The sequence below is a fragment of the Rhyacophila brunnea genome, unplaced genomic scaffold, assembly GCF_057557595.1.
Source record: "Rhyacophila brunnea isolate RB1 unplaced genomic scaffold, BYU_Rbru_1.0 scaffold_16, whole genome shotgun sequence".
Classification (NCBI taxonomy): domain Eukaryota; kingdom Metazoa; phylum Arthropoda; class Insecta; order Trichoptera; family Rhyacophilidae; genus Rhyacophila; species Rhyacophila brunnea.
Genome location: NW_028232816.1, coordinates 27,760,364 through 27,772,203, shown reverse-complemented (window position 1 = coordinate 27,772,203; position 11,840 = coordinate 27,760,364). Strand labels below are relative to the sequence as shown.

Genomic DNA, 11,840 nt, shown 5'->3' with positions numbered 1-11,840 from the left:
GACAGGTCCCGGGTCCTTGGAGGTGGACGGTTGGTCTCCATACCTACTAGTGTCGTATGTAGGTGAGGCATTGTATAAGGAGGTACTATCGCCCTTTTTCGTAAGTCCACTCCCCAAAAGCATTGTTTCGAGCTCGGTGCCACTTTAGTAAGTACTTCCCTTTTGCTGAGTTCAGGTGCGCTAGGACTCGTGAAAGTATGTTTGGTGGGGGAAATATCCACGCCAGTCTGAAGTCCTACACTCGGCTGAAGGCGTCGTGAAACAGCGCGCCACTGTCTGTAACGTCTCGTGACACATACGTTGCAATGACATGTGCTGTTTCGCTTGCGAACAAATCCACCTCGGGAACACCCCATCTTTGAAACAGGGGGGTGGTTGCGTTGTTGATGAGGTGCCATTCGGGAATGAGTTGTCTGCGGGAGAGATGATCTGCCACGCAGTTGTAATTTCTGCGGAAGTATTGTGCAGTAAACGTGATGTTGGCTCGACTGGTAAATACTAGTATCTGTCGGCATAGGTTTGGAAGGGTGACAGATTTTGTGCCGCCCTCGTTGTTGATGTATGCCACCACTGTTTTGTTGTCTGTCTGCAGAAGCAGATCTTCTGATCCTATGATTGATTGTATCTGAGATTGAATTGCAAACATCTCCTTCCTGTTGGAATGCCATGCCATGCTAACTGGTCTTGTTTCCACGTACCTGATAAGGGGTGTGATTGATGTGTGTCAACTCTGAGGAGCCTATCACCTGGAGCCACCACATGATGTCCTGTTAGGCCTGTGGTGGGATTGTCGTCTATTGGCGAGAATGGGACCTCGACAATTTTGATGACTGGAGCTTTGTAGCCGCCGGCAATGCAACCTTCCTCGTGGATGTAGGATGCGAAGTTAAGTCGCCCCAGAAGGGACTGAACATGTGCTTGCCTGAGGGACCAACTGCCTTTTTGTACCTGCGTTGTGTAAATTCTGAGGATCCTATCGCCTAGAGCCACCACATGATGTCCCGTTGGGCCTGTGGTGGGATTGTCATCAATTAGCGAGGATGGGACCTCGGCCATATTGATGACTGGAGCGTTGTAGCCGTCGGCAATACAACCTTCCTCGTGGAAGTAGGATGTGAAGTTGAGTCGCCCCAGAAGGGATTGGATATGTGCCTGTCTGAGGGACCAACTGCCTTTTTGTACCTGTGTATGTCAAATCTGAGGATCCTATCGCTTAGAGCCACCACATGATGTCCCGTTGGGCCTGTGGTGGATTGTCATCAATTGGCGAGGATGGGACCTCGGCCATATTGATGACTGGAGCGTTGTAGCCGTCGGCAATACAACCTTCCTCGTGGAAGTAGGATGTGAAGTTGAGTCGCCCCAGAAGGGATTGGATATGTGCCTGTCTGAGGGACCAACTGCCTTTTTGTACCTGTGTATGTCAAATCTGAGGATCCTATCGCTTAGAGCCACCACATGATGTCCCGTTGGGCCTGTGGTGGATTGTCATCAATTGGCGAGGATGGGACCTCGGCCATATTGATGACTGGAGCGTTGTAGCCGTCGGCAATGGAACCTTCCTCGTGGAGGTAGGATGTGAAGTTGAGTCGCCCCAGAAGGGATTGGATATGTGCCTGTCTAGGGGACCAACTGCCTTTTTGTACCTACATTAGCAGATGGTGACGGAGTGCTACACACTTCTCCGGCGACAGAAACCTCCGCTTGTTGTGCGTGTCCTACGTGATGTCCAAGGACCCTCATTGTTGGCTTGGGTTCAGACAGGATCTTTTAATATTTATTAACCACCCTAAAGACTGTAGGAAGGTTATCCTGTATTCCACCTGAACCGAGACTGTTTCTCGGATTGGTTGGCTACTAAGAAGTCGTCTAGGTAAGTGAACATTCTCAGCTATTCTTTCGTAGGCGTTCGGCGACCCAATTGGTCAGGGATGCCAACATAATCGGAGCGGTTGGCAGCACGAATAGGAGTCACGTGAATTGTAGGAGCTCCCCTTGGTAGGCTAGTCGAATGAATCGACGATGTTGAGAAACCATTGGTACCTGGAGGGACGCCTGACTTAGATCTATTATTACTAGCCAGTCTTCTGTTTGTAAGACGGCTGGAACCTCGTAATGGTGAATTAGTTTGAATGGCTTTGGCTGTAGGAACGCATTCAAACGCTTTCGGTTGAAAACAGGGCATAGGACCCCGTCTTCTTTCTTGATCAGAAACAGGGTTGAGAGAAAAACTGGGGGTTTGACCCGCTTCTTCTAGAACCCCTGAGTTCTTAAAGTTCTCGATCTCGAGAGTGACCTCTGCTGATTGTTGCGTTTGAAAATCAATTACCAATGGTGGTATCCGCACAAAAGGTATGCTGGCTACGGCTATTATTTTTACCAATGTTGGGGGGGGGGGCACACTACGCCATCCAGACTCCCCGAAAGTCTCTTAGGCGGCCCCCAATGTTGTTGGTCGTCCAGATGCGGTCACCTTCGCTTAGAGTACGGATCCCTGGTGGAGCCCGTACCTCTGATGGAGAACTCCCTTCCCACAGGACGTCGCCCCTTGGGAGTACCCCGGCCATAATGTGAGTTCGAGGGCCTTCCGGGACTCTCAGCTCGGAGGAATCCTTGATAATGCCTCCCGAGTGAAGGTATCCTTCCGGTAAGGATCTGAGTCATGTTCTCGCAAATTTTATTATGCGTTGTCCCCAAAACCCTCTTCGATTTTTTGGTACAGGCTCATCGCTGTTATGATGTTTTGAGGATTGGTTGCCCAATCCACTAACCCTTGCATACCCTTTCAGAAGCTGTCCCGTTGGGAAAACATCTCATTCTGGAGGGCCGCGATGGTCCTCTTCGTCAGATGGTTAGCTGATGACGAGTGGTCGCACCGACGCAACTTGTCATTTAGACCTAACTCTACGACCGTAGGGGCCGCCAAGAATTGTTTTTTCGGCGTTGTGCCACTCCTTGCCGGCCCCCCTGCTGAAATAAGGTACGTAACGAGGATACCTCAAACATCAGCATCTTAATCGACGCTCGTACGTTGAACTTCTCCTCCTGTAGCAGTTCTGCTTCGCCGTCTGGTGTCCATTGCTTTTAGAATATCCTCCTCATGGTCATTCAGATGTTGCGCCATAATCACTGATCACTTAACGTTCACTTAACTATCACTTAATGTTCGTCCAAGATATTTTTTTTTGATAGTTAGAATGAACTGTCAGACGTAACATGTAAACAGTAAGAAATTCAAATCCTTAATGAAGACAAAGTGATGCCAAACTCTATACATAAAAAATAGACGCGCGGGTATGACCAGTAAATGAAAACGGAGAAATGACCAACGACAAGAAAAAGGAAAATAAATTAGTAGAATATAACCTCACGCGAAGAAGAAAGAGCAAACCCTATCTCAAGGACTTCACAAAGTCAAATTCGAATAATATAATCTATGGCACCTGTTCCAATGGTATTGTTTAACTACAGTAGATCATTTAAAAAGCAGTTAATACATTTTTAATGAACTCAATTTTGGTGGAAATTAAATTCATTATGTCTCATTAGGTATTTGAAGCTTTACATACCTATTATTAAATCGTTACAATTAATGACAAAGCTTTGCACACAGTCCAAAGCAGTATGAAGAAAACATGAGTTTCCGATAATAATTAGGTTGCTGACGATAATTATTTGATGTGGTTACAAATTAATCAAAAAAATGCTCAAAAAGAAATACCTACTTGCCTACATAGCACCAGTCGGTTGGTAGGTAATAATAATAGTCGTAGTTGGTAATTTGGTGTAAATTAAAAATTGCTATACTTACCAGGATAATAACATAATATTCGATATTGTAACAGTAGTTTACTAGCTTTTATTCATGTATAATAATTTATAATAAGTACTAGGTATCAATTTAAAAAAAATATATCACAAGGATAAGTATTTTATTGGAACCATGAATATGACATGTATTGATTGTTTACCACCTATCATATTAAATTCATTGAACCAAAAATCATATTCATTCCTGGCCTTCTTGTACTTGTCGCAATAATGCAAAATAGCTGTATGATGCTCGAAGTATCTGAAATGAAATATTGTAGTTTTAAAAATCTAATCTTGCTAGGGCGTTCAACACCTCAAATCAAAAGGTCAAATTTAACTGGCAAATTCGCACGCTATCATGAAATAATGTCACTTTGGATCGTTCACTGGTAGTCATGTTTTTCCCTCACAACTCAATCAGAGATTCGTGATAATTTTGTCGACAATTGCCATCGTATACCTAACTGTCACCAATCGTCATGGAGTTATGTGCGAAAAATATGATTTTTTCTATTGTAGCCACGACTTCCAAAATGATATTTCACAATCAGTGATAATCGGCGCAGACGATCGAAGGGCGACCGGTCGAACGATCGGCTTGAGAGTCTGACGGTGTTAACAGCTTAAGCACACGCAATGCGGATGATCCATTGACAATAATAAAAATACCGAAATTCAAAGGATTAGCCCACAATCGTCTTCGCACGACAACCCAACTAGACTATAACTAAACTGAACTATAATATATTATTATACTATATAATATAACCAACGAGTAAATTATTTGAAATTTGTACAGTTATGAAAGACATGCAAAGTTTAATGTCGCCTGATAACTCTGAAATATTTATATCAAATAACATAAACTAGGTTAAGACAACACACAATATGTAATATTATGTATTTCGAATTTTTTGAATTGATTCTGAATTGAACTTCCAAAAATTCCACTGGGTGCCTCTGGAAGGTAGCAGCATCACCCTTAACGGACAAAATTAGGTGGGTTAGGTATCTTGTCAATGAACGTTGTCCGTCGGGCCAACTTGACGTGATCCACCGGCAAACGAAAGATCTTTAAATCATCTGGTTCATTTGTCAGCAGATCAGCCGCATAACAGCCAACAAAATTGTTAATTTAAATTTACTTTTTGGTAACATTGTCAATCTAAGACTCTACGTACTAATTCGATGTTGTATATAAATAAATTATTATATTATTATTAAGACAGTAATGTTTTACAGCAATGAAAGTTGGGAGTGACATCGAATAGAATTGGCCCACTGTATACTTGACCGGCAACTTCGCTCCTTCACGCAATATCCAAAGACTTTTCTTGAAACGATTGTTTTCATTGTACCATTCACAACTGTACGATGCTAGTAGAAGTTGTTCACTCTGTAATAAATTGCATTGTATTAATATTTTATATGACCCTCTTTGGCATCAAGTTCGAAAGCAAAAGCAATTATGACTTATGAGTTATTAGGGTATGACACAATTATAAACAAGTGCGACACTAAAATAAATATTAGTCACACCTAATACAGAGCGAATATAGTGCTTTATCTACACCAGGCGAAATATGACGGGGAAAAATTGGAATACATCGTAAATTTGGTTTCAAACTTTCAGCCGATGGATCGGCCCAGATGGAGTTTTCGCATAGGTATGGTGGGCCGAAATATCGGCCGAATAGGAGTAAAAGGGTTAATGAATAGCTACTTACCTATGTAAGTACTTTTAGAATTTTTGAGTTACAAATACCTAGATTCAACTGGATTTAGACAGGTCTTCTATTAGGTAGGTATTGTTAAAATTTTAGATGATTTACCAATCAAATAAATCGCAGTTAATAATATAATATAATACTGTTTGTTACTTGTGTTCAGCGGATCTGTGCAGTAGGTAATGAAAAAAAATTGGCAATATATTTAATTTACTTATTAAACTGTTAGTTTACTTATTTTGACCGATGTGAAAATTTAATTATTAATAAAAATGGTAGGTAGATAATTTAGTTGTCTGAACCATAATTATCCTAATTACAACATATGCACAACACTATTGATTGATTGAGTTAGGTATATTATTATATATTGAAGATAAGTTAGTATCTATCACAGGTAAGAAAACTAAATATGGAAGTAAACCATCATAATATTACATGCTTAAATGACGCGCACACTAAACTTGAGGTGCTTTATTAAAATACAAAATTATCCAACTGTATCAATATTGTAATCCAGAAATCAGGGTTTTTAAACCTAGATCTGCATGGACTGTGGATTCTCAGAAAATCCCCTTACCTCTCATTAAAAACAGACGTAGGTTGTTAAATTACGTGCGTTTTCATTTCGGGATATCAAAGAGTTACGGGTTGGTCCTGATTGCTGTTTATAATAATATTATTGACTTCCAAAATCTGATGATAAAAATATATAAATTATTGAAACAGTTGGTTGCGGATTATCCCATTTGATTGTGTACAATGTACAGAATGCTTTCGCTTACTATAAAACTTAAAGATTTGAAAGTTCTTCGTATGTAAATAAATATCGATAAATTTAGGACATTTCCTAAATATTACTTAGGTATTTTCAAAATTTGATGGTCAGTCTTAAAAATATGAATGATAAACATACTTCATAGATTACTTCGTTCCCGTGCCAATAAAACAAAAGCAACTGAATCATGATTGCTATTAGATATTCAATCATGAAACATAGTCTTAGGCTGAATCCATACTAAAAAGAAAAGAAAATATTAATTTGTATTATCAAAAATAATATTGATAATGATATTATAAACTACAAACTTCATTAATTTTTAACATAATTAAATACAGAAGTATGTACCAGAGACGCCTGGAATCCGATAGCACAGAGCATCAGTGAGCATACCATGAAGTAGAGCATCATTACTGGGCTGATTATGGTATTCAAATCTTTAGTGTAGCTGGAAAAAATATCGAGGAATATAAATAAAGTTACAAAATGAAAGTTTTGGGTAAATTAAGTTCAAAGTTTTTTTAAATAAATGAAAAAAAGTAACGTAGCCCCTTTCTCTATTGCCGCAATGACAGAACATTAAAATTTTAGGGTGTGTGATACGTCAATAAATGGAAGATGGGTACATGACACATTCATCCACGCAAAGAAAATTTTACATTGCTCCTTCATACAGGCGTGTCCTCAATTGAATTCATTATTAAGAAGGGTGGATTATCACGGTTATACGGTAGTATCGATACCTACCCTAGTAACTAGTTCTATATGTACGGAAATTACTCGAAAGGTTTTGAATAACTGATATAGTAATCGAATTCAGAAAAAAACAAGTACAAAATTTCTTGAATGTGTCATAAAATCAACTCTTTCATGGATTAATAATTATTAATTCGTATACAGCAGGTATGTCCAATACAACGATCGGGGGATAGATTTTGGTCTAATCTAGTTTGGTTAATCTACTCTTATCAACTAAATACTGTAAAACTTCTTGGATAACAACGCGAAAGACGGTGTCAACACGTACGCTAGAGCGGCTGGTGATACAACTGGTAGATACTAGTGATGGATGATGAATGAAGTGATGATGATTTGGAATTGATCATTGTAATAGTTTTCTATATTTTGGCCTATAATATGGCATTTGAAATTAATTAAATTATAAACCTTAATATGTAACGATGATGGTTGACACAGTGGACAAGCCGATTGTATCGGATTTCATTGTAAGATTTCTGATGTATGAGATGTTCAGTGACCATGTTATTAGTATCCACGTAACCATTCGTATGAAGAGATTTTAATTTGTTCCTAGTTGACAATGTTGGTTTCATTGAGGAATCATCGCTTGTCATGTCCTGCATGGTCTTTTGAAGAATCTGTAGTTGTCCAATCGAATGTATCATCATTGCAACGATAAATGTATCCCAAATCGCTTGGTAAGAAGCCCCGACAGTTCCCATGAACACCTGATATACATAAGCAACCACGTAATTACTATAAGCATACTTGTCGAAAGGAAACCAAGAGCTGAATATCATGGGACGTTTGTAGGACCAAAATTCTGTACCGTTTTCAAAAACTCTGTGATACGTCGACGAGAATCTGTATTCTAGCGGAGGTATTATAAAGAAAACCATGATTGTGCACAAAGTCAAGGTCCAGAAGAAATACGTAACCCTTCTCGCTCTGGTTACGTAGGAAAATAAGATCTGTTTGATTTCTTCATTTTGGGATGTTAATATGTTAATTTCAATACGAGATATTCCGGACAGAAGTGACCGTAATTGTTCGCGGCGACCGAAAAACGCATAGATTTTCATGATGCCCAGCGTGTACAAGCAAGAAACCGACATGTTTGTGGTCATGTCTTCCAGATCGCCCCACACGTACCCAAGCTCAATATATTCGGTAACGACAAACATACAGAACAAAAAGTAGACCACTAATCCTAACACGTAATGTGTTTTTCTGAGCGTTCTGTTGTGCAAGAAACTCCTGGATTGGAACGGCCAAAGACCGAATATTGCCAAAGAAGTCAAGTTTTTGCAGAGAAGAACGTTTACACCTTCGTCACTAATTATTGTTTTTGTCAACTTTTCTGCTTTAGTGCCACCATCCTCCAAATTAATTTTAGTCACCATTGTAATATAATTATTAAAATAATTAACGTTTTCTAATTTTTATCACAGTAAATATTTTTGTATTAATCACACCGCCTTCTCGTTACGATATAAAATGGGCAGACGATGGCATGAATAGGAAATATTATTTGACAATAATTTCAAATAATATGCTACCAATTAATCCGGTAAATAATTGATTGGTAGATACACAATAATCATTGAGCAAAGCCTGCAAGTGGCGTATACAGAACGGGGGCTACAAATCACCCTCTGATGTATTTGTTTGTTAATGTTTTAGAATCAAGAAAATTGAGGATATAAAATATAATAATTACAAGATAAAAAGAACTATTTATTTACCACGTTTTTAAATTTTCTGTTGAATCATATAAACTTGACAATTCTATGAATTAATAATTTAGGATAAATAAGGCAATTGTCAACAAATCATTTTTTTGCTATTTTGCAACAAACAGACAAATATAAAATACTGAGATGTCATTTTGATTTCCATAGTAACGCACGTATATATTAATAATTTAATTGCTAGGACAACCCCCTTAGCAACCAATAATAGTGGATTGGATTACGGATTTCTTCCAAAATAACTTTTCACATAAAACAGAATTAACTGAAAATGAATTCAATTCTACCTATAGATGGCTAAAAGTATTAAAAGAATGCATTGGCATCGTGTTCTGATATATTCTAAAGGTTTCAAATGTCTAACTAGTCGGAAGTTAGTTAAAAATCGATTGCAAGATTTGTACTGGATAAACAACCACCGGACAAACAAGAATACGAGCTATAAAACGTGGTAAAAATGCAAATTTCTTTGATAATATAATATAGAATACAAAGTAATGTTATGGTTTTTGTTGTTGAGCTATTTGCCGATGGAATACACAACCGTATTGTCCAACGTGGTCGTATATAAAAAACAGGATTTTCTAATTTTAGGATAAATGCGAGAAAATATTACTGCACGAAAATTCAATAATTGTAGGTACGTATATAAAGTAATGTGCATCACGAAATAGTGACACTCGAATACAGTATTTTATTACAAAAATTAAAACTAACACCAACCACTGATCTGTGGAAATTTAAACAAATTCGGAATTCAAAGTTAAAAGCTCGATGGAAAATAATATATGTTTCCTCTTTAGGATCCGTAAACGAGCATCAAAAATTGCATATGGCGATACAATTGTCAAAAAATGATGCAACTATTGCCCAGTTGCTGGGCAATGTATGACCCATCATCAGTGTCGGGCAAGTGAGGCTGATGTATTTTGTGCGTACACGTGAAAACAACGACAGTAAATGATGTTTCTGCACCATATCTCGTCCTAAATAATCACATAAACAAATCTAAAATAAAATAAGGATTTGGATCGGGTCCTACTTAAACAAACGGAAAACAATAAGTAATATAAAACAGAAATTAGTTATTGATACTTATTTATTTAAAAACTTTACAAGAATGGCAAAAGTTGACTTTTAGAAGGTATTAATTGTTAAATACAATTAGTGCGAAGAAAAAGAAAGTAGATACAGTTATGAAGAAAGCAACACTGATTACTATTATAATACTGCTAGTCACTCTTCGATTTTTGCCAACTGGAGATTCATACAGGAGTTAAGTGTATTTGTATTCAGGGTGTTCAACTCTTCAATTGCTCACATTGTTCCAGATCCAAACATTTGTTAATAATCGGCCTTTTCATATTTTGATCATTGTTTGGATTCCACGTTCCATAGTTCAAGTGGTTTGTTCATTTATTCATTGTACGTAGTGTGAATTGACAATTAGTAATAATACCATAATAATATTAATAATGACAGCGAAAAATTATAATAATGTGTTGTCAAATCGGCTGTCACTATAATGTTTTTATTGTTGCTAGTGGTGAGGTCAAACAAAGACGCATACATGGAGTAGAGCGAGAATGAAATAGATTTATCTAGCAATAATTATTGCCGTATTTTCGATTGCGTTCGATATTACATAATATATCGACCAACCATGTTGCCAGAGAGAATGGGCAATAGATGTAAAGTTTCGGCAACGTAGACTACTATTGTCGTGTTTTGGGGAACTATTAACGGCGACACAATTGCCGTAAAAAGTGGCTCGTTTACGAGCACCTTTAGGTGCTTTTACTGTGGTGGTTGGAAATTCTACGCACGACACTGAACTGGTAAGCCAGACCTACAAAACTTGAACTCTTTAATTTTTGACGGAGAGTCATTATATTAATTATGATACAATTTAAATTTATTTATTGATTCAGTAATATTGTGGCAATTTCGGCCAATGAGAGTTGTCAACTTTTTCTGAGATAATTCTGTGATAGGTATAATATAATATATTTGGTAAGTCGAGTTCTTTTTTGTTTAACTTTCCTATTTTTTTTTCTTATCTTACGATTTTCTTCGTCAAGTGCTTTTTTGCTCTTCTTGCTAAAAAAATATCTTCTATTCATAATATTTTCTTCCCATAACAAAATTTCTGTCCAGAATCCAAATCGAGAGTTTTTTTAAGCTCTTCGTACCAAAAACCCTCTATCTATTACCCACGTTGGCACGGTTTACCCTTATTCTGTCTGTGCGTTTTTCATTTCGGAAGAATATTTTTTACTTATTTCGATTTTCTTTACAATTTTACCAGGTAATACGCTTTGTTCTAACATACTGAGAAGCACCAGGTCAATGGATAGCTCGAACCTTGAGCTGGTGGTCAATATATCGTGAGAGATGGGTGTGCGGTAATGACGCAGGTGAACACTTTTATTAATTCATTAAATGAAACACCGAACTGATAATTTATTGTAATAATTTATTATTGATTTACCCTTAGAATGCTACGCAACGATATATCGTTGTTTTTGATAATGGCCAGAAAGTTAAGTTAATTAAGTTAATTTGGGAACATACTACTGCACCAGTGGTACGAAACATTGTTTTATCTATTTAGTTTTATTGTTGTGTAATATAACCCGATTCATATATGTTTTGTGACAGGGTAGGTTTAGAACTTATAACTATTGTATATTTTTTTCATGGCATCACCCTTTTTACAATAAAAATAATTCCAAATACAAATTTCTGTATTCAATATAAAAATTTGTTTACAGTCGAATTCTTGGTGGAAGGACAATGTTTTATTTTATTTTATGGATTTGAAACAATGGGAAAGTCTTTTACTCAACTCAGTGTTTAAAACTAAAAACAGTTTCATTTATAAAAAAAATAATGCAATAAAATCATTTGCAATACATATTTTAAATGTTCCAATAAACAAACACCATGAAGACCTTTTTCACAAACCACGCATATTGTACACGATCTTTTAACGAGGCCACCATGCAAAATTTTTCTTTTCAGCCG

General features: G+C 37.3%; 1 protein-coding gene across 1 annotated transcript; it reads right to left on the bottom strand.

The window, feature by feature from the left end:
- Positions 1-4,009: 4,009 nt before the first annotated feature.
- LOC147074579 (odorant receptor 10-like) lies at positions 4,010-6,762 on the bottom strand. The gene is made up of 4 exons (XM_085943591.1): positions 6,670-6,762; positions 6,457-6,558; positions 5,054-5,209; positions 4,010-4,072 (listed from the first exon to the last, which is right to left on the bottom strand). The coding sequence occupies exons 1-4, from the start codon at positions 6,730-6,732 to the stop codon at positions 4,010-4,012; spliced, it is 384 nt and encodes a 127-aa protein (XP_085799717.1). The 5' UTR covers positions 6,733-6,762.
- Positions 6,763-11,840: the final 5,078 nt, after the last annotated feature.

Coding starts and splice junctions, on each gene's coding strand:
- LOC147074579 (XM_085943591.1), bottom strand. CDS start 6,732: ATGATGCTCTACTTCATGGTATGCTCACTGATGCTCTGTGCTATCGGA. Junction 5,210..6,456: donor GGAACGAAGTAATCTATGAA/GTATGTTTATCA, acceptor AATTTATTACAG/AGTGAACAACTTCTACTAGC. Junction 4,073..5,053: donor CACTCCCAACTTTCATTGCT/GTAAAACATTAC, acceptor ATTTCATTTCAG/ATACTTCGAGCATCATACAG.